We start from the raw sequence: 22198 nt of genomic DNA, 5'->3' as shown, positions 1-22198 counted from the left end.
AATTTTAGTTTTTGCTCTAATGTAAAATTATCACGAATTTGTTTAAAATGGTTTTGGTATATCCAACTTTACAAATGGAAACAAACTGCTGCAATGAGTCAGCAGTGAGGGAACTTGAGCGCAGATGTATGAAATACTCTGTAGGCATTTTAAATACAGTGTAGTCTAAATTCAGCAATTCCCTCCAGATGGTTTAAAAGAAAGCAAACAAGGGTTAATTTATAAATAGTTTTTGGAGTGAAACATGTGTTGGTAAGATTTACATATTTATTTAATAAATTTTTATATTAGCTGCCGGCTAATGTGAGTTTCAGTTTTACAGTCACAAGACATTTGTGAGTCATTGATCATAACCTAAAGTCAGTGAGATGTTGCCCTTGTTGGCTTGTTTTTGTTTCTTGCCAAGGGCTGGCAAACATTTGCCTTTGTGCTCAGTGTCTGTCATCTGTGTTTAAGTTCCCAATTTTCACTCATTCACTGTAATACGTGTACAGTAAAGATGATAATGACAAAAATAATAATAATAATAATAATAATAATAATAATAATAATAATAATAATAATAATAATAATAATAATAATAAAATGCATGTTAACTGAATGGATGAACATCTTAACCGGGCAGAGGACTTTTTAACTGAGTAGATTTACCAAAGTGAAAGAGCTGGCTGTTCGAACGTTCTGTTATAAATTTCGAACGGTTTAACAAATGCCTCAAACTCTCTCTAAGGGTATTTAAATGGCAAACAAATGGATAACAAAAGGCTCAAGCCATTTAAATGAAAAAGCAGTAGTGTACATTTTCCCTTACAAGGTCACAACATGTATCCACAATGACGGTTACACTGAGCTTAAAAAAGAAAAAGGGGCTGGCTTACTTGACTTTCTGGTCTATAATTACAAGTTTGAGGGGTATCAAAGGGTAGGGGGCTTACAGTGTTTCAGATTGAAGTTTTATGGTAACCCTTTGTAACTTTTTTGCCTACTGTTCAAATCCTGCAGTAGTAAATCAAGAGTGAAAGGCCATTTGCAGTTACGGTTGTCATTTCTTCCACCCGATGAGGGGTTACAAACCCAAGCAGAAACTCCTGGTAAGTCTGTGTGCTTGTAGCAGCTCATTAATATTGGTAACAGGACTGAGTGGAGTCCAGTTCATTCTGCAATCAAAGCACTAGTCTACTTAACTGGCTAAGTTCAAATTACTTGTAGTTAATCAAAATTGACGAATAGGGGGAAATAGTTTTGGAGAACAAGAAGACAACAGTTTCCTTGTTTGAATAAGAAGAATTTATTCAGGTGAAACTGTGCTGTTATGTGTTGCAAACTGTAACCAGACAATTAAAAAAATTTATTTTCTCAAAACATTAATTTTATGTACAGGCAGTTTACATTATTGTAGGAAATTAACACTTTACTGTGTTAATTAAGGCATTCAGAATTATTGCGATTTAAATTAATACAAATTGAAGGAGAAATCGCATGTACATCCCAATAAAGAAAATTAATGCGAAAGAGGTGCAAGAATTTCAGAAACATACAGAATTTGTTCAGACAACAGGAACAAATTTATTTTAACACTAATTGTAGAAATCTGAACTGTAAACAATATTCGTGGAATAAATTATTGTCCCCAAACATAGGGGTTAAGGGGTTAAGCAGAGGTTACCCTCAGCTGATAAAGCAATGCTTTTACCATTCGGGAGTGTAGTGAAAATTTGGGGGGAGAATAATGGAAATTGTGGTCGGAGAAACACAACACACACCACTAAATTAGTGATGCAGAAATTAATGCAACTTAAATCAACACAAATTTTTAACATTTGTAAGTTTTCTCTTGCATAATTCTACTGGAATGCTAATTTTGATACAGTTTCATAAATACAATTTTAATTAATTTTGAACTTAGTTAAGAGAAAGTACTTTTCTCAGTATGCAATGATATGAAAGTCAAGTTATTTTGAATAACCCAACACTAGTGCAGGTGCACATATTTGGCAAAATTTTTGACTGTCAGGTAAATCAGGGTTTTAGCAAGAAATTGGAAATTGGGCATCCAAAAGACATGTCTCCCATAACATGTTTAGACTAACTCACACCTGAGTGCCTCAAAAATTGGAGTAGAAAGAAATACAATTCTGTTATTTGCTGGCCGAGAGGTCCATATCGGGAAAAACTGTGCCCAAGGTCTCGAGTATGGCCCAAGGCTCAATACAGAGAGCACAGTACCGTCCTAGGCCAGTGAATAACATTTTTATCATTTTTTTTCTCAACAAAACAAGGCCTAGGTTTTCCAACAAATCTGCCTGGGTTTGCAGGCAAGATAAAAAAATTCCGCCCACTGCTGGAACCAATGAGATGGCATGATTTATAGAATTCTGCCCGCTCATGAACTGATCATGAGAAAAAAAAGATAAAAGACCTTTAAGCTGTGTGTAGACGAAGACATACAGTTGTACTGTAAGAAGATTTCAGGTCTAGGTACATTGTAAAGGGGCATGGGAAGGTCAAAATTGCCATGGTGTTTTGCATGCTTCATAAAAACATTCCCAAGTCTCTTCTCAATCCAAAAACTTTCAGAACTCACCTGCATACAAGCAGATTTTGAGCTGAGTTTTCAGTGGATGTTTTTCAAAAATTGGGACGGGATTCATAGGGGTCATGGAGAACCTGGAAAGTCATGAAATTTTTTTTCATGAAATTTTGCAACTTCGTTTTCCAGGCCTGGAAAGTCATGGATTTTAATTGTGGGTTGTGGAAAGTAATTAAAAATTATGTTTATGGGGAAAAATCACTAAGAAAGCATTCTTTTAGGAAATAAAAAGGAAGAAGATGAACAATTCTTAAAAAAAAAAAAAAAACGACAAGAACAAAGAAACAGATTTTCACTCAGTAGAATTTAACACTGCGCATTTTGGCACATGATTGTAAAATGCTCATAGGCAAGCTTTACCATGGACAATTTTAAAAGGTCATGGAAAGTCATGGATTTTTAAAAGCCCAAAAGGACACGCACCCTGTAGGAGTGTAACTAGGATGCATTACTCCGTAGAGTTGCCTGGGAAAAAATAACAAACAATGAACGTGCATTCTGATAGTGAATTGGGCCGGTTGTTCAAAAGCTGATAATTGCTAATCCCTGATTACAATTAACCATAGTTTTTATCTCGCTCGTTAAAAATGTTAATTTTGAACTAATGGTAAAGAAAAGTCAAAGTCACAAGTGTCCTTACTAAAGGACACAAATCTTTTGGAAGAAGGTTTGTTTATTAGAAATTAAAGTCGAATCAAAGTTCACTTACACCCAGGATTGACTTAATCAGGTTTTGAACAACTGTGCCCTGGTATCCAAACTTGTAAGACAGCCTCTTAATTTTACAGAAATTCCCACAGAGGCTGATGCAGATTCTAATCTCAGATTTGTTGAAAACCATTATCCAGCTCCCTCGGCACCTCCAATGCCCACTGCCCCTACTCTTCCTGTATCTGATGGACCGGCTCCTTCTTCACCAATGCAAGTTGAGGTTGGTTTTGTATTCTTCCATTCTTACAATGTTTGTTCAAGTCAAATGTTGATAAAATAATTTAATGGTAAAGCTTTCTGTTTGTGGAGGCTCCGTTGTGCAGTAGGTATCCGTTAAACTTCATTGGACTTTCTTCTATTATCCTTTTGTAAACTCAACTGAACTGTACTCAGAATTCGTTACTCCTGTAGGCTACTCCACTCCACTCCACTAAACTATACTCCACCCCGCTCTGCTTTGCTCTGCTATGCTCTTCTCTGCGCCTCTTTGCTCTGCCCTGAACTACCTTACTCTTCTCTACTCTACTCTACTCTGGTCTGCTCTACTCTACTCTACTCTATTCTACTCTACTCCACTCCACTCTACTCTACTCTACTCTACTCTACTCTACTCTACTCTACTCTACTCTACTCTACTCTACTCTACTCTACTCTACTCTACTCTACTCTACTCTACTCTACTCTACTCTACTCTACTCTACTCTACTCTACTCTACTCTACTCTACTCTACTCTACTCTACTCTACTCTACTCTACTCTACTCTACTCTACTCTACTCTACTCTACTCTACTCTACTCTACTCTACTCTACTCTACTCTACTCTACTCTACTCTATTCTACTCTACTCTGCTCTGCTCTGCTCTGCGCTACTCTGCTCTGCTCTGCTCTGCTCTGCTCTACTCTACTCTGCTCTGCTCTGCTCTGCTCTGCTCTGCTCTGCTCTACTCTACTCTACTCTACTCTACTCTACTCTACTCTACTCTACTCTACTCTACTCTACTCTACTCTACTCTACTCGATTCTATTCTACTCTACTCTACCCTACCCTACTCTACTCTACTCTACTCTACTCTGCTCTGCTGTTCTCTGCTGTACTCTACTCTACTGTACTCTACTCTATTCTACTCTACTCTGCTCTGCTCTGCTCTGCGCTACTCTACTCTGCTCTGCTCTGCTCTGCTCTGCTCTACTCTACTCTGCTCTGCTCTGCTCTGCTCTGCTCTGCTCTACTCTACTCTACTCTACTCTACTCTACTCTACTCTACTCTACTCTACTCGATTCTATTCTACTCTACTCTACCCTACCCTACTGTACTCTACTCTACTCTACTCTACTCTACTCTACTCTACTCTACTCTGCTCTACTCTGCTCTGCTGTTCTCTGCTGTACTCTACTCTACTGTACTGTACTCTACTCTACTCTACTCTACTCTACTCTATTCTACTCTACTCTACTCTACTCTACTCTCCTCTCCTCTCCTCTCCTCTACTCTGCTCTACTCTACTCTACTCTACTCTATTCTACTCTACTCTATTCTACTCTACTCTACTCTACTCTACTCTACTCTACTCTACTCTACTCTACTCTACTCTACTCTGCTCTGCTCTGCTCTGCTCTGCTCTGCTCTGCTCTGCTCTGCTCTGCTCTGCTCTGCTCTGCTCTGCTCTGCTCTGCTCTGCTCTGCTCTGCTCTGCTCTGCTCTGCTCTGCTCTGCTCTGCTCTGCTCTGCTCTGCTGTACTCTACTCTACTGTACTCTACTCTTTTCTCCACTCCACTCCGCTCTCCTCTGCTCTACACTACTCCTGACTCTACTCTACTCTACTCTCTTCTACCCTACCCCATTTGCGTAGCTAAAAACGATTTCACTGTACCTCTCCACATTACTAAGTTGTATGTATTTTTTCTTAAGACACTTCCTGATGTAGAAGAACCTTCGAGCCTACTTTCAAGGGCCCAGGAGACCCTCCCTCAAGGATGGGAGGAAAGGCAGGTTAGTGCTGTTAGGGGGGAGAGAGGAGTGACGTTAAAACTGAGATATGCAAATCGTTGTCGTCCCACTAATGGTGTTCAGCTTTATGTACTTGTAAAGTGAACGTTACTGCATGTAATTGTGGCAATGATAAACAATTTATTGATGAGTGACTGATAATTATCTAATACTATGACGATATTTGTTAAACGATAATTGTGTGTAATTAAGTGTAAGCCACAAGCGTTTTTTGCTGTATGTAATTGTAACGTAACGTAAGCCGTTGTTCAATAAAAAAAATATAATAATAAAATAAACACCATGAAGATATTCAGAAGCACTTTATAGTGGATGATAAATTAAAAGTTCACCTAAATAAGAAGTATTTTGAAAAGGAGCAGAGAGTATTTTGCAGATGTCCACGACGATAATTTGAGTTACACGTACGTGTCATATCACATCGACTGAGTACAATTTCATGTAGGTCTCGTTAATGTGTCCAGTGAAACTAAAACAAGTCAGAAAGACAATTTCGTGTACTGTACATGTAGTTTACTTTGTTCTCTTTTCTCGAATTTAACAGGACGCTAACGGTAGGACATTTTACATTGACCACGCAACAAGAACTACTTCCTGGGTTAGACCTACAGGACTAAGGTTAGTTTGGACATTAAGCTAGTTGGTAAAGTCGGACTACGAGCCCTAACGTTTGCCACATACATTGCAGGTGCCTAACCCGTTTCTATAGCATGAAGCAACTAAGAGTATTGTTACTCCCCCCCCCCCCCCCCCCACCCCACACACACACACACACACACCTGGATGGGATGCTAGCTCAATGCAAGGTTACCCTGAGCCGTTTGTCAGGAATAATTATGTTTGGGCGGTTTATGACTATGCAGGAAAAGCTGATCTTAGTAAGGGCTATTGAATCCAAAAACAAAATTGGGTGTGACCATGCATTTTTTGAGATCATTAAGCAATAATAATTCTAAAGGTGTCAAAATACAAAACAATGTATGGATTTTTTTTTTTTTTTTTACAAATTGAAACTTAATTATCTCTGAAAACTGCACCGTTAGCCCTAATTTTCTTTTCGGATACCATGAACTCTTGGAATATCAGGTTGGAAAGATTAAATAACTTACCATTTAATTTAATGCCGTCAAACTAAACTTCGTTACCATTTCTGTATTTTTTGTAACAGCTGCCTTGTTTATCGAAATAATTTCCTTTTAAGTGCCGGAGGCGAAACGGGAAACCATCTTGTTTCTTTTCGGCTGCTCGGAGGTGAATAGTACTTAGCTAATCACCTCCGAGCTAGCCAATCAGCTTAAGACACGATATTCGCTTGTGTGATATATACTAAATTTTATTATTACCTTTTACACTTCGTTATTTTTCAGTGAATCAACTCATCAACACGAAGTTCAGGAAAATGATGCGAGACGAGCGAGAAACTTTAGAATACGTCGGCATCTGAGTGTTGACGATGCAGCAGAACAAATAACCCAGAATACTGAAGCTAGCCAGGTTGGTGGGCTCGTTTTAAGACTGTGAATCAGTCCATACTTCTTTTGTGCATGGATTTTTTCTCCAAATGCGCACGGTGTTTAGAACTGTTTGGACGGAGATTCTGGTATTGCCAGAAAGTCCACTCTCTCGACCCTCTGTGCTTCGCGATTTTGCGCTTTCGTGATTCAGTTCTCTCAGGTGAATTTCAATAGAAAAGGTACTTCTCTCGTCTAGGGTTACATTTGTTTAAAAAAAATGGCGCTTAAGGGAGCTGTTTATGAAGTTGGGGGAAGCTCATTGTCGCTAGTGTAAACCAGACCCTAACCTGTCCATAGAACATGCATTCCTGTATATTTGGATAGTCTTATTATCCAAACTACGTCTGGGTTTCGGCTCGTTGGATTCACCTTTGACTATTTTCGGATGGGCTTATTTTCAAAGAAGTGTACAGTTGCCTTGTACTCAGAATTGTACGTTACCGAAATGGCGAAAATGTTATTTTTGGTAGTTAATTTTATCAAACAAGCATGCCCATGAAACAACACAGTTGTGGTTATTTCGTGGTCCGTGGAAAAGGGTGTTAACCATATTTGTAGTAATGCAAATATAAAATAAAAGGCAGTCTATGACTGCATGTGGCTACTGCTTTAGTGATAAATAAGCAGCTCTAATCAGTGCCAATATTTTGACAAGAGGAGGACTTGGTTCAGTTAGAACTGAGTTTGTTGGTAAATTCGCTGGGCCCGGTTATTAACGTAACGTTTAAATTTTAATTATAATCCACGATTAAAAGTTAACCGAGGTTTTCTGCTCACTTGTTAAAATTGTTATTAAACTTTAATGTTAAGCTAGTGGTAAAGAAAAGTCAACGTCAAAACTGAGGGACAATTTTTTTTTTTGAAACATCTTTATTGTTGTGTAATTAAACTCGAACCAAAGTTGTTGTTAATCCAGGATTAGCTTAATCGGGCTTTGAACAGCTGGGCCCTGGAGGGTTTGGGTTTCTTTGCACAGGGACAGTAATAGGTATTGTTTCGCTCTCCTATGGTTTACATAAGATTGCGTGGTGAAGAAATTCCGTGAATCAAGACACAGATAAACAGACAATAAGCTTTCTTAATTGAAAATTTTATTCAGACAGACCTGTGTTCACGCGTGAAAAGCAAATTCGTTCAATTTCTGCCTCGAGTGAAGCTACGTGAAGGCTACCGATGCAAGCGAACTGCGAGGCACTTTATAGCGATTTGAAATATGACAAATCGATCAATTTAACGTAAAGCACGGTAAAATTCATATTCAAACCTGTCATGTTTTTTAAAGTGGATTCCTAGGAGCACATAAAAATTTCCAAGCAAGTCTGCAGGTCGTGTGGTGATTTGCAGGTTCTGCTTGCGATGATGTGCGATCACACGTTTCGCTGATACAATCTCGAACAGGAATTCCTTCGCTGTGAACTCCCTGATTTCCTCTCTTTAAGCCGCTTTGATTTACGGTATTGAAAATCTGTGTTTACCTTCCAAGAACCACAAATTGCCACCTTGAAAATTCACGCATGAGATACGCGGCAGCCATTTTGAATTGCCAGATAGGACTTTCCATGCGAATAAAGCCGGCTGACATCTCGTAAACCTGTCGTGGTGAACTCGACCAAACATCGTGTAAATTACACTATTCTGAAAGTTTCCATTTACGGACTTAGTCACAACACGATAGCATAGTGGCTACGCCTTCCCAGGAGCAGTAAGCCACAATAACTGCAGCAGTTTAAAATGCAAGGCATTCACTTTATTAAGCCTGTCACTGATGCAATTGCAAGCCACAAAAGGAAGTATTGTGTGTTAGCCTGGCGTCCACCACATCATAAAAATTATTGCTTTACCCTTTTGGCTTAAAATTTTATCAAAGACGTTTTTTTCAGATGGCCGTCTTATTACTGTATAATACAGTGTGTATGTATATCATATGTATGTTTTCTTTGTGTTTCGCAGCCAAGATTTCTTTCTTTTATACTTTTAGCCGACTGTGCCAGAAGGAGAATTATTGCCTCCAGGCTGGGCCATGCAGACGGCACCAAATGGCAGAATATTCTTTATTGACCACAACACTAGGAAGACAACATGGGTGAGTACATGTAGTGATTAGAAAATATGTTTTCTTTAAAAAATATATAAATAATTTCACTGTTAGGCTCGTCAGTTTTTGGTTCACCTCTTGTAACGCTTTCCATTTATGTAAATGTGGATTTGAAGGGTTTTCATTAAAAGGGAAGTATCACGCAAATTTGCTGTCATTTCAAAACCCAAAAATGTTTGTCTGTCAGCAGAAACAACGAAATACAGTCAAACCTGTATATAACGGTCACCCTTGGGAAATGGCCAGGTGACCGTTATATACAGGGTGACCGCTGTACACAGGTTTCCTTTAAACTCCCCCAGAAGTCAATAAATAGCATTATTATGTACAAATTATCACTCAATTTACGTTTTAGTGACAATAACGAGTAACAGCAACGAAATAATCAGGATAAAATAGGCCTATAAAATGTCCGTGGCGTACTTTTACGGAGGTGCAATATACATGTACTCATCTAAGTTTCCTTGTAGGAAAAGCTTTTAAAGTAAAAAAAAAGGTTATAGTTTTCTGATATTTCGGAGCTCGAAGCTTGATTTCATGTAGTATGTCACTGACTTTACTTAGTGTGAAAGAAAGTTCTTCATGTCCATAGTACTGAGCAGTCTTTCAGCTGCTTTGCAAGCCCGACTGCCTGTGCTACTGTCTTATTCATCAAGGTCAAGTTCTGCGGCATCGCCGCCTCTCCTTCACGTCTCAGGGGGGCTAGCTGCAATTTCTCATCTTCGTCATCAAAGAGATCGTTCGGACCTCCTCCCTTCAGTTGGAGTTAGAGTCAACGATATATCCCTGGCATTATTCGTTAATTGTAACCCAATTTCGTGACCGTTATATACAGGTAGAAGATAATGAAATTGTGCATTCAGGAAGTCTAAAGGGTGACCGCGTCCGTTATATACAGGTGACCGCTTTATGCAGGTCAACTTAACAGTAAATATGAGGGACGATTTTTGGGAAGTTGTTCAGTGACCGTTATACACAGGGTGACCGCTATATACAGGGCCGTTATATACAGGTTTGACTGTAATTGCCAAGTTTGTTTTAAATTATCACTCCAGTGCAATAAAACTGTCAATTAGTGCCTCTGATCAGAGACAGAGTAGCTCGGAATGGATTGAAAATTGAAAAATGTTACGCTAATGTTTTACAAGTTCTCCCATTTTTGTTTCCAAAATGCGCTCCTTTCAAGAATTGAGTTGATTTCAGTCTTTCCTCTCGTCATTCTAGAATTATTTGACAGCTGATTAAAGGTCTTATTTCATCACTTTTGACAAAAGATATCAAAAACTGAACCCCATGATACTTCCCCTTTAAAAGAGGTTGATAATTACATGTATGTCAGGTAGTTAAAAGTTGTGAAGGAATCAGACACGTTTAACTTGCGCCAAGCGCGGGGAAACGCTTGCGAGCGGCTCGAAATGAACAGGTTTGGTTTGGTTTCTCATGGGTTACAAAAAAGGCGCGTGTTTTGCCAACCAATCACTGGGCGAGGTAAAGCAAAACCAAAGCAAACCCTTTTCTATTTTCCAATTTTTATTGTTTTGCACTATTTACATATTATCATAACAGCCTAACATTAAAGTACATTACAACGTAAAAAAGGAAAAGTAGACAAATAATGAAAAGAAAAAATATATATATATTAAACGTTCGTAGTGATTAAAGTAGCTTAAGCTTTCGGGTTGGTCAATGCCACGTGTAATATTAAAACTTAACTGGCGTAGACATTATACATAACGATACAAGAAACCTAAGATATAAGTGCAAAATGAATTTATAGATATTACTTACTTAATATGACTGACTATTGGTTTTATTATCTTTTTATTTTTAGCGTGACCCTCGGCTTCATCACCACACAAGTCACAGTGGCGGACCCTCAATGTCGCCCGAAATTGCAAGATCGGCGGCGCTAAGTCACGCAGACCTTGGACCTTTACCAGTAAGAATTGACAGTCCCTGTATAATACTTCTGTGTTGTCTCCAACATGTAGTAATGTAAAACGCACCTCTTAGGAACGCATTCTCCACTTTTAAGTACTTAAACAAACATTCTTGTACTTGTTACCGGCATCCTCTACTAACTATGATACAATATATAATTAATCAACTTAGGAGTTTAATCTCAATTGGCAGGAAAGGTCTGTTCCCTTCGCTTGTCACTCTCTTGCTTTAATGTAGTATGTCCTACTGCAATTGTAATATACTATTGTGGCGAGCTCATCAAACTATTAAACTATACCTTGCAGTGCTCGACTTTCAGGAAAAACGTTTTGGGCCAGCTGGCCCACAAGTTTTCAGATTTGGTCGCCAGTACAAGTATTTTAGTCGTCAAAAATTTTTGGCCCTTCGGGGCTTATATGTTTCAACAAAAAAGAGGCTACAATGCAATGAAGGTCTCAAAAGATAGTTTTGTATTTAGCTGCTTAATTGTAACTGACGGTCAACATTGAAGTTTGTTCACGCGTTAAAGCAGTGCCTTTACTAGAGTATACGTAACTTTATTAAAAGTCTATCCAGGTGATATGTGATACAAAACAGGCTTTCTAGCCACTACGTTGCATGATGTACTTATAGTTGGATGTAATATTTCAAACACGAGGAGGATTGTTTTATCCGATTTCCAAACACCTAAAAGTAGGTTGGAAAAACGAGGCGCAGCCGAGTTTTTTTTAATCAACTTCGAGGTGTTTTGAAATAGGATGAAACCTTCTTTCGAGTGTTTGATATAGCTTCTCAAACTATTGATAATTCGTGGAGAACTCAAAGCAAAGGTTCACCAAATTTTATGATAATTAAAAACACATTCCTAAACCTCCTTCGCGGTGGTGATTTACTTTGTTTTTCTTCCTGGATAATTAATGAGTTTGAGAAAGGTTGACCGAACATATTACAGTTGGAAGTAACGCAAGTGTGGTCATGAATTCACGATCTTGATCGTTACCGCTCTTCTCAAATGGGTGACTAAGTTTCTAATACTGTACGTTTTAGGATGGCTGGGAAGAAAGAGTGCACCAAGACGGCCGAGTCTTTTATATTGACCATAGTAAGTATTACTAAAGAAGACGTCTGCGACCCTGAATCCAAAGGGGATGCAAAAATGTGTTGGAGAAAGTAAGAGTTAGAGGTGCGGCAAGTCCCAGTTGGATCCTAAGTGCCTAATGGCTGGGGCTTGACCCCATTTCCATAGCATGTAGCAACTAGGAGTATTGCTACCCCTGTCCCTTGCCTTGGATGGGATGCTAGTCCATTGCAGGGTTACCCCCAGCAGTATGTCGCCGGTACCCATTTCCCAGTTGTTCAAAGCCCGATTAAGGTGGCCGAATACAGTTTTTTAGTGTACAGGTGTTAGAAGACGTTATTTGGAAACTATGTACTTTTGGACGCCCAAAATTGGTATGGTGTAAGACTAACTAAGAAGGAGTGTATTTTCGTTCGTCTTGTTGAGCTAAGTACCGTTTCCATGGCAACGGAGCGAACTATTAAACGTCCATAAATAGTAGTTTTCCTTTATTTTTAGAAAATGTACTCATTACATTTTTTCCATTTTTTGTATCCAGAAAAACTCACAAAACACTGACACAGTTGCACTACTTTCATGTAATTTTAACAGAGAGATTTCCTGTAAATATTGATTTTGCATTTTGATGTTTTGTGAAGATACCCTCTGTTAGATTAAGGTTTCTCTTTGTAGGCAAGTTACGCTTTTAGGGAACTATTTTCATGCCAAATGTCACGAAATTCTAATGAGCGGTTCCTTAGAAAACAGTTCATTTCCACGAAAACAACCAGTCACAATTTTTGGGTCAAATGCGCATGCGTTGCTTTAATTGGGTTTCATGGCAAAGACGAAAAGCATGCAAAAGGTCTTCGTGAACGACTTTTTTGCTCGGAAAGAAAAGAAAAAGAGTCCAGAAACAAGAAACTTAGTTATTTATGATCAAAACTTAACTTTATTATCCATTTCATGTGAAATTGAGGGATCACTTTATCGACCGCCGTATTTGCGTACCACAACCCTAGCGCGCGCTTAATAGCATCACTAACAGAATCTGTAAAGCGCGCGCAAACTGTGTTCGGCCACCTTAAGCTAATCCTGGGTTAACGTGAACTTTCCTTCGTTCGAGTTTAATTACTAATCATTGAAGACTCTTCAAAAAGATTTTTGTTCCTCAGTTTTGACTTAGACTTTTTTAACACTACTTTAAAATTAGCTTTTAAAACATTTTTAATGAGCGAGATGAAAGCCTCGGTTAATTTTTAATCGTGGATTAACGTTAATCGACTTTCGAACAACCCGGCCCAGGGGCCAGTTGTTCGAAAGCCGATTAATGGTAATCCAGGGTTAAAAGTTAACCGAGGTTATCAGCTCATTCGTTAAACTTGCTTTTAAAAGCTTACTGAAGGAAAGTCTAAGTCTAAACTGAGGGACAAAAATCTATTGGAAACATCACTGTTGATTAACAATTAAACTCGAGTTATAGTTCACGTTAACCCAGGATTAGGTTAATCGGGCTTTGAACAACGGGGCCCAAGGTCCAGTTGTTCGTAGACCGATTAACGCTAATCCGCTATTAAAAATTAACCGAGGTTTTCATCTCGCTCATTACAAATATTTTTAAAGCACATTTAAAGCTAATGGTAACGAGAAGTACGATTCAAATATGAGGCCCAATTAAACTCTAGTCAAAGTCCTTGTTAATCCAGGATTAGCCTAAGGACGGTGCCTACTAATGCAGAGGTAGTTTTGTGCAGTTTATGACTATGCGGATGCGGGAAAGGTAGATCTTAGCGAGGGCTATTGGAATCCAGAAAGAAACTTGGGGGCAGCCATGCATTTTTTTTTTTGAAGATAATCAAGCAACAATAATTCTAAAAAGCTCTAGAATAGCAATGTATGGCATTTTTTCCCATATCGAGGATTAATTATCCGTGAAAAATGCATGGTTACCCCCAATTTTCTTTATGGATACCAGGAGCACTTGCTTAGTACTGCTTTCTCCGTATAGTTTTAAAACGCGCAAAATTATCCCTGTATTAGTGGGCAGCACACATAGGAAAACCGAGTATCTTGAGACACGCCAGAACGTATGCGCAGTAAAAAAAGTAAGTACCGTCCTTAATCGTACGTTTGCGCGACACGGTGCCAGTGCTTTAGGAAACTATCTAAGGGCGCGTTTTTTTTATCCACAATTCTGGAATAAGAATGGTTGGTACGGAATGCTAGGAATAATTCGGATTGTCTGCATAAAAAAACCCCCGTCGGTCCTGGCCGAGTAAACATTGCGTAACAAATATGGCGGCCGACGAAGAGGCTGCCATTGCAGCCGTTATCGCAGCAATTTTCCTAGTACTTTTGGAACAATGAAATTAGAAGCAATGTTTCATTTTGTCCAAAAGTGTAACCTGATTTTTTCCCTTGTAGAGACGTATTTGAATCCGCAGCGCTCATCTCGCCGTCGCCATCTTGGATTTCATTCGCAACATTCTGTTCATTCTGCCCCTGGGAGCAGAATGGATCGAATGGCATTCTGTCCATTCCGGAATAAGAATGCGGAATAGAAAAACGCGCGCTAAGTCGTCCCTCCATCTCGTCCTTGGTCTCCCTCGGTTCCTTGTGTGTCTCCGGGGCGTCCAGAACGTGATGCGGGTTGTCCAACGGTTATCTGTTCTTCTCGCTACATGACCAGCCCAATTCCATTTGAGTTTGCTTATCTTTTACATGATATCTCGTACTTCGGTTTTTTCACGTATCCTTTGAGCTGTTTTAAGATCTCGCCATGTGATGTTTAACATGATTCTTTCATGTTTCTAACGAGGTAATCGGGTTTGTAATGAGACACGATGTGGCAAAAAGTATTCAAGGTATCAACACGGCAATGTGGCGGTCGTCGACTGTACGTACCTACACTGTATAATAAGAAACCAAGAGAGGATGACCTTCAAGAAACTTAATTTCTGCTTAACTTGGACTTTCTTTGTTTATGGTTGTTGCACACGCAGTGTACAGTAAAGCCGTATGGTATGAACTAGTCAACAGGCGACTTAGCGTGGAAGATTGCGAAACAAATAAGTCAGTGAGCAGAGCAAGCTGTTCGTTAGGATGGAGAGAAAGACTCGCGCAAAGCCCTCGATCCCATTGTTTTGTTCTATCCTTCACCGACGAACGTGTTCACAGGCTTTGAGTGGTACTTATGTTTCTAATGGCGATTGTCTTTGGTTTGTAGATACGAAGTCCACTCAGTGGGAAGATCCCCGAATCCAGATCAATAACAAACCATCGCAGGTAATAATAAGAAAAAGCTATAAAGCAACACTAAAAAGCTATAAAGCAACACTAATTTGTTGGTACTGACCAACTAAAGTTCCTCTTTCTTTTTTCCTCAGGCCGTTCCTTATTCTCGAGACTTCAAACGCAAGTGTGATTACTTCCGGTCAAAGCTGAAGAGACCAGTAAGTTCAGGACCAGCTTCATCTGTTTTTTTTTTCCTAATCCCTAATCTTCTTTTATTAGTTATTGTACCATATTTCCTTAGTTCTTTTTATTTTAAATCTCTTCATTTTTGGTTCCTCACCTGTCATTAATTTCTAAACATCATTATGTAATATGGGGGCCAACTAGAAAATCGGATGGTTAATTTGGCCTCCATTCTCAATCGTTACCTCAAGATTATTCAAAATAAATTAAACAAAATTTTACCATACAATAATGTAAATATAACAATCTTTCTAATTGACCATGAGGAAAGTGAAGGTTGTTGTTGTTTTGGGGTATTTCATGCTTGTTGATTAATTCGAACAGTAACGGTATTAAGGTAACGGTGCACAAGTGCAGGGCAAAACGTAGTCTCTCGTGCAGCCGCTATCTAGTTCATCTCGAAATCCTTCGACTCAAATAACGGCTGCGTAATTGAGACTAGTTGACAAGCAACGTCATGAGCTTTGAAAATGTCGTTATGCAGATATAACCTTCTGATCTCGCCTTACTTTCTCTGCTATGTAAACGCCCTTACTCACTGCTAGTGTCAAGTTATGAGGCCGTAAATAACTTTTTTTTATGTTTGGAGGCGATTTATTTTCTTTTGCTTTTCACAAGCGGACGCTTCATTACAGAAACTGGTTTGTCTTTCAGGTCAATGTTCCTAATAAATATGAAATTCACGTTAGAAGAAACAACCTTCTGTTAGATTCTTACCGCGGTGTGTTTGTTACTGTCTCCAATACTGAACTTCTCAAAACAAGGCTTTGGATCGTGTTCGACTCAGAAACTGGCCTCGATTATGGTGGGCTTCAGAGGTACGTACAGTGTGTGAGACGCAGTAGCTTGGTTGAACCGCTTTGGCCCAATTTGACAAAGAAAATGAGTGAACGAACGATTCAAAATCGGCGCGATTTACCGGAACTGAAGAAAGTAGTAAACAGTCCCTTATCGTGCTGTTTCATTACCGGCCAACTGTCTTTGTTTTCAATCGGAAAATGGTTCAACCTTTCTTATAAGAAGCCTTTTCCCACTTCATGTCTATTTGCTTTGTTGTACGATTTATTTTATTTCATATAGCACTGGCCAAAAAGTATTTTTCATACAACCATCTTACCTGTACTATTATTATTATTATTATTATTATCATTATCATTATTATTATCATTATCATTATCATTATCATTATCATTATCATTATCATTATCATTATCATTATCATTATCATTATCATTATCATTATCATTATCATTATCATTATTATTATTGAAGACGTATTCTTTTTTTGAAACAGAGAATGGTTCTATTTGCTGTCGAAAGAAGTCTTCAACCCTTACTATGGGCTGTTTGAATACTCAGCTAGGTAAGTGGTGTTCCTTGATATAGGATCAGTTCTTTTTGCAGATATCTTTCATATCAATTTCAATCTCGCACCTAGAGTCCTCAGGCTCTCGCCTAGAGAGACTCTGGGCATTGGAATTTTGATCACTGCAGAAATCCTACTGTCAAAGGCAAAGCCGTTTACAAAGTAGCTGATAAAAATATATTGGCGACCTTTTGTTTTCCTCCTCTGGCTAAGGTGCCTCGAGATTTCATCAATGTGTAATAAGTAGTGTAGGAGGATGGATTAGGGGGAGGGGGGTTGTCGAGTGTAGTACCATCCTGATAGTATCGAGGCCACCGATACACCACCACTTTCACCACCCCCCCCCCCCCCCACCATCCACTCATTTGTTGTTGATCCTCAGTGACCTCCGTTTGCCAAGGAAAGCTCTGTGCCCAAGGCACTTGTCACTAAGGCTCACAAGTGATGGTGATATCTTGTACTTTGTTTGCAGTGATAATTACACGCTGCAGATAAACCCGAACTCAGGAATGTGCAATGAAGAGCATCTTTCCTACTTCAAGTTCATTGGTCGACTGGCTGGAATGGCTGTGTACCATGGAAAGCTGCTTGATGGTATCTCACTTAACAATTATTTGTGTGCTGTTTTAATTATGATCATGATCATGATTATGATTATGATTATGATTATGATTATGATTATGATTATGATTATGATTATGATTATTATTATTATTATTATTATTATTATTATTATTATTATTATTATTATTAGGTGAACCCTCGTGTAAAACACTTTTTTTAGTGAATCGTGGTATCTATGGCGCGTTTTTACGGACAAAATATCGAAATATCATTACATCAATGTCGTGTGTACATACATCCATGTTGTGCTGTATACATCCATGTTATTTGCAACAAAAGATGTGCGATAAAACTAAAAGACGAGGAAGCGGAAATGATTACAACTGAAAGATGAGTAAGCGGGAATGATTTAGCTTTTAACCGGAAATGATGTCTACACATGCAGCAGTTTTCCCGCGCTTTGTTGGCCGTCATTCCCCATCTAAACATGGCGGATCGTCCTGCGGATTGCAGGTCTGACCAAGACCTGCATTTCCGCTTCCTCATCTTTTAGTTGTAATTATTGCCGCTTCCTCGTCTTTTAGTTTTATCGCACATCTTTTACTTGTATCCGCCATCTTGTCAGTAATCATTTAGTCCCCAGGGCTTTCTCTCCAAAGCCATTTAATGTCTCGTTTCCATTTCATTAATGTGAATTGGCGGTAAGATAGAGAGGGATAAGCACTTGACCACTGTAGCTGTTTCTTTCGTTAAGATATTTTGTTTGTTTATTTTTAACAGCGTTTTTCATTCGCCCGTTTTATAAAATGATGTTGGGCAAACCCATCACACTGATTGACATGGAGAGTGTGGTAAGTTGCGTACAGTGATCAGCATCAAATTTCTCCTTGTAATATCAATGCTTATTCAACCCCTGTGGTCATGAGAATTAAGGATATGAACACCCAAGGTGAATTTTCTTGTTCCACAGTACTTTTAGAAGAAAAGTATGGGGACAATATAGGAGAATTCCTTCTTTGATATAAGGGTTTAAAGGGTTAAGTTGCCTTTGAATACGCAAATGACGATTGTTCCGTCTTGCTTGATTTGTGTGTGCAAACTAAATTATCCAGAAACCGGATCGTTAAGACGTAGGGTATTTAAGAAGAAAAAAAAACATTTTTACTTTCGTATATTCACTTCCCTGGCTATTGTATGCTGTGGTTCAGAAACAAAGGAAAATTGTACCGTGGTGTAAAACACGCGTTCAGAACCACTGCTGTTGTTTGTAAACTTCTAGTTTTAGATGGGTCACTCTTTCCATCCTCGTCGTGGCTGCCTACTTAGTCTTACTCTCTTGTCTTGGTTTGATGACCTTAATGGCGCTGAACATCACAAATTTTACCATTTTTTTAAGGACTCAGAATACTATAACAGCTTGAACTGGATTCTGGAGAACGACCCCGAAGATTTGGACCTGACGTTTTGCGTCGATGAAGAGTTATTTGGACAGGTAAAAGCTACATGAAAAACATACGAGACATTTGCCCACCAGTCGCCGACTTCAAGTTATTGTAACTCTGTTCATGATAATAGTGGGAAAATAGACTAATAACTCAACAACAATTATTTTATGATTTACCCAGGTATTTATAATTATACAGTTACGTGTTTGTTCACTTTTTGAAGCTTCGATTGTAATGGTACTTGGGCAATAAGTGGTTATCGCTGCTGAGAGTGTTTTTTTTTATTTTTCATGTCTTCAGTTATTTCCATATGCTTGTAGGTAACAATGAAAGACCTCAAACCTGGCGGATCAGAAATCAAAGTCACGAACGCAAACAAGAGAGAATACATCAAGTAAGGGGAACATCTTCGTGCTTCGTTTCACAACAACCTTGACTTGCCCTTCCTTCTTCATAAAAGAATGCAAAGCCTGATTTTCGCCTTTTACAGCTGGTTCGCTGTTAAGTGTAAATCCGGGTTCTTATAGCATGATCGCCCTCTGTGATCTGTAGTTCGGGATTCATTTTATTAGAGCCAGTATGATAGTTTGGGTTACCTGTGGCGCGCGTGTGACCCTAAAAAAAAATGAAAGCAAAAGTCAAGTCAGTCTGTTAGCTTAGGTGACCAGTGGCACGCCTATGCGGTCTGGTTGTCTGGGTTAAAAAAAAAAAAAAAAAAAACATGGATATCACGCCTAAAGAGCCAATCGTTTTGCAATTGCACAATCATCGAGGAAGACTCAACCCATATTTAGAGAGCAACAACCATACAAATGTTGAGATGGTGATGGTGAATTGTAAAACGTGCCGGTGACTGCCATATGATGAAAGATCGGTTTCAGAGCGGACTTGTTAGCATCCCATCCAAGCTGATGGCAGACTAATCTGCTGCCTAGTTACAAACGAGTCACTTGTTACTTAGTATCTTGTCATTTACATGTACCTTTCCCACAGCCTTGTAATCAAGTGGAGGTTTGTGAGTCGCGTCGAGGATCAGATGAAGAAATTCATGGAGGTTAGTCTTGGAAATTTTCCAATTAAAAATTCACAAACTATCGAATAGCGAGTTCCGAAACTCAAGCTAGTTCTACTGCTGTAGCTACTAGCTTCAGTTCCGAGCGGAATCTGAAGAGAACACGTACCCCCTCCGCTCCAATCCACCACCCTTCCCCCTCAAGATTTCAGCCGCTAGATGGTAATTATACTGACACTTCGCAATTTGTTATGTAATCGTGACTGGATCGTTTGTTCTTTTCAGGGATTTGGTGAACTTATACCGCACAACTTGATACAGATATTCGATGAACGGGAGCTGGAGGTGAAGAATCGTTTCTTTAGTTACAGAACATTGTTAGAATCGTGGTAAAAAAAAGAAAAAAAAAGGCAAGGGACATTTGTAGAAGACTTTACACTCAAGTCTCTCAATCCTAACAGACCGTCGCGCTTATACCTGTCTGTTGCTCGAAATATGTAATCTTATTCAAAGAGATGGCAACAGCGTCAACAGGCTGTTTATGATATTTTTATATTTCTTTTTCTCCGCCCTAGGAAGTGCTTAGGTCTCCTCCAAATCTAATTGCAATAACTGTCAAAACGCCTGCTCGCTGATTGGCTCGTAGCTATTTTCTGTAAGAGTACAGACAAAAATGACGTCAGGTGTAACTCTCGTGCCTTCTCAACGGAAAATAAAGACAGCTCTTCTCGTCCTTTTTCCATGTATTGTGAAAAACAAATAACCGGCAGTTTTCTATGGTCTGTATACTCTTACAGGCCATTAAATGATGCCATAAAATGTTTAAAACTTGGCAGTGAAAGCACCTGTCTGCAGCTCGTTGTTCCACTTGAGTTTTGAACATTTTATGACATCATTTTATGATCTATAAGAGTATAAACCATTGAAAACTGCCGTCGATTGGCAATTCATTGTGATGTTGTAACTGTTTGTTTCTGTAGCTTCTCTTGTGTGGTTTGGGCGAGATTGATATCATTGACTGGCGTAGAAACACGAATTACCGAGGAGATTACAACGACAAACATAACGTGATCGTGTGGTTTTGGAAGGTAGGTAGTCGAAAGTCATTGAAGGTGTCTGGGGAGATGGAGGGCTGTTTATTATAATATTGATGCGCGAATAAGCTGTGTTTGATGTCAAGATTGCATTATTTCTATCTGATGAGTATGGGAACTTTTATTTCAGCATTCTGGAGAGGCATCTCTGGTTTTTCGCTGATTATGGATACGTCCTTACCAATTACATGTAACTAAGTATAAAATAATGAAAATCTTTTCAAAACCAGCTTTATGATGGAAAGGAGATTACCTAAATGGCTGTCACTTTGAAAAAAAAAAAGAATAGTGAACATTTGGTAGGGCCCAAGAGTAGGTTTTGTGCATACTCTTTTTCATTTGAAACCGCAGTTTAATTAAGATTTTTTTACTTGTTTTAAGACCTTCAGGGTATATTTTTTTTACTTTGACTAGATGTCATGCTTAAACGTAACTACACTGCAGATCCCTTGATAAAAGATTTGCTTCCTCACGTGCAGGCTGTGACGTCATTTGACATGGAAACTCGTGCCAGGCTTTTACAGTTCGTCACCGGCACGTCACGTGTCCCAATGAACGGATTTGCTGAGTTGTACGGCAGCAATGGTCCGCAGAAATTCACAATTGAGCCTTGGGGAACCCCTCATTCTTTACCAAGGGCTCACACTTGGTAAGATTCTAATACAGTAACGTTTAGAGCGGTTTTCAATTGAGTGTTGTAAAACCAAAACCAAAGTAATTACTCTAGCCAATCAAAAGAGATGTAAACAACACAACGAGCCAATCAGAATTCTAAGCAAATACATTTAACTGGCGCCAAGCGCGGGAAAACGCGTTCGGCGAAAACTCGATTGGTTTCGGTTTGGATTCCCATTTGTTGAGAAAGTGTTGCGAGTTTTGTTAACCAATCACAGAGCGTAACAATGCAAAACCAAAGCAAACGTGAAATTACTTTTGACACTCAATTGAAAACTGCTTTATACATAGCTATTAATCTATTTGGTGTGTTTGGGTCATGTATGCCAACTCTCCCAAATTAGGAGCAAGTCTCCAGGTCTGAAGTACGGCAGGTCACAAAAATCTCACGGATAAAAGCGACTGATGTTTTCTTTAATTTCAATTAAGGTTTGGTTACAACCTCCAATTTACTCACAACCCAAAGAATTTGGGTTTTTTGTTCTAATTCTTTTTACCGTACCTAGGTACGTTTCCCTACATCTTTCACTAATCTGTTACAACGTTTACTGAAACCAAAGAAAACGTGTCTATTTTGTGGTAAAGTTGGGAGGGGTGAGCAATGTTCTTTACTTAGGTGGGGAGGGGGGATGTCATGCCAATGAAA

General features: G+C 39.0%; 1 protein-coding gene across 3 annotated transcripts in view; it reads left to right on the top strand.

The window, feature by feature from the left end:
- The window catches only part of LOC146488212 (E3 ubiquitin-protein ligase NEDD4-like), a 30814-nt gene that overhangs the window by 6464 nt on the left and 2152 nt on the right, over nucleotides 1-22198 (top strand). Inside the window, exons 8-27 of one of the 3 annotated variants that reach the window (XM_085122003.1) lie at nucleotides 1003-1091; nucleotides 3439-3521; nucleotides 5214-5294; nucleotides 5857-5930; nucleotides 6680-6806; nucleotides 8805-8909; nucleotides 10753-10860; nucleotides 11910-11964; nucleotides 15146-15204; nucleotides 15306-15371; nucleotides 16051-16214; nucleotides 16691-16759; nucleotides 17235-17356; nucleotides 18107-18177; nucleotides 18723-18818; nucleotides 19092-19165; nucleotides 19765-19825; nucleotides 20069-20128; nucleotides 20764-20871; nucleotides 21357-21526. In XM_085122003.1, the coding sequence (XP_084978129.1) occupies nucleotides 1003-1091; nucleotides 3439-3521; nucleotides 5214-5294; nucleotides 5857-5930; nucleotides 6680-6806; nucleotides 8805-8909; nucleotides 10753-10860; nucleotides 11910-11964; nucleotides 15146-15204; nucleotides 15306-15371; nucleotides 16051-16214; nucleotides 16691-16759; nucleotides 17235-17356; nucleotides 18107-18177; nucleotides 18723-18818; nucleotides 19092-19165; nucleotides 19765-19825; nucleotides 20069-20128; nucleotides 20764-20871; nucleotides 21357-21526 (1842 nt within the window). Of the gene's footprint in view, nucleotides 1-1002; nucleotides 1092-3378; nucleotides 3522-5213; nucleotides 5295-5856; nucleotides 5931-6679; nucleotides 6807-8804; nucleotides 8910-10752; nucleotides 10861-11909; nucleotides 11965-15145; nucleotides 15205-15305; nucleotides 15372-16050; nucleotides 16215-16690; nucleotides 16760-17234; nucleotides 17357-18106; nucleotides 18178-18722; nucleotides 18819-19091; nucleotides 19166-19764; nucleotides 19826-20068; nucleotides 20129-20763; nucleotides 20872-21356; nucleotides 21527-22198 lie in introns of all 3 variants that reach the window. The other 2 variants (XM_085121993.1, XM_085121987.1) reach the window with 2 other exon arrangements.

This window comes from Pavona decussata, unplaced genomic scaffold (assembly GCF_977016875.1).
Source record: "Pavona decussata unplaced genomic scaffold, jaPavDecu1.1 SCAFFOLD_11, whole genome shotgun sequence".
NCBI classification, from domain to species: domain Eukaryota; kingdom Metazoa; phylum Cnidaria; class Anthozoa; order Scleractinia; family Agariciidae; genus Pavona; species Pavona decussata.
This window is presented reverse-complemented; position numbering and strand designations above follow the sequence as displayed.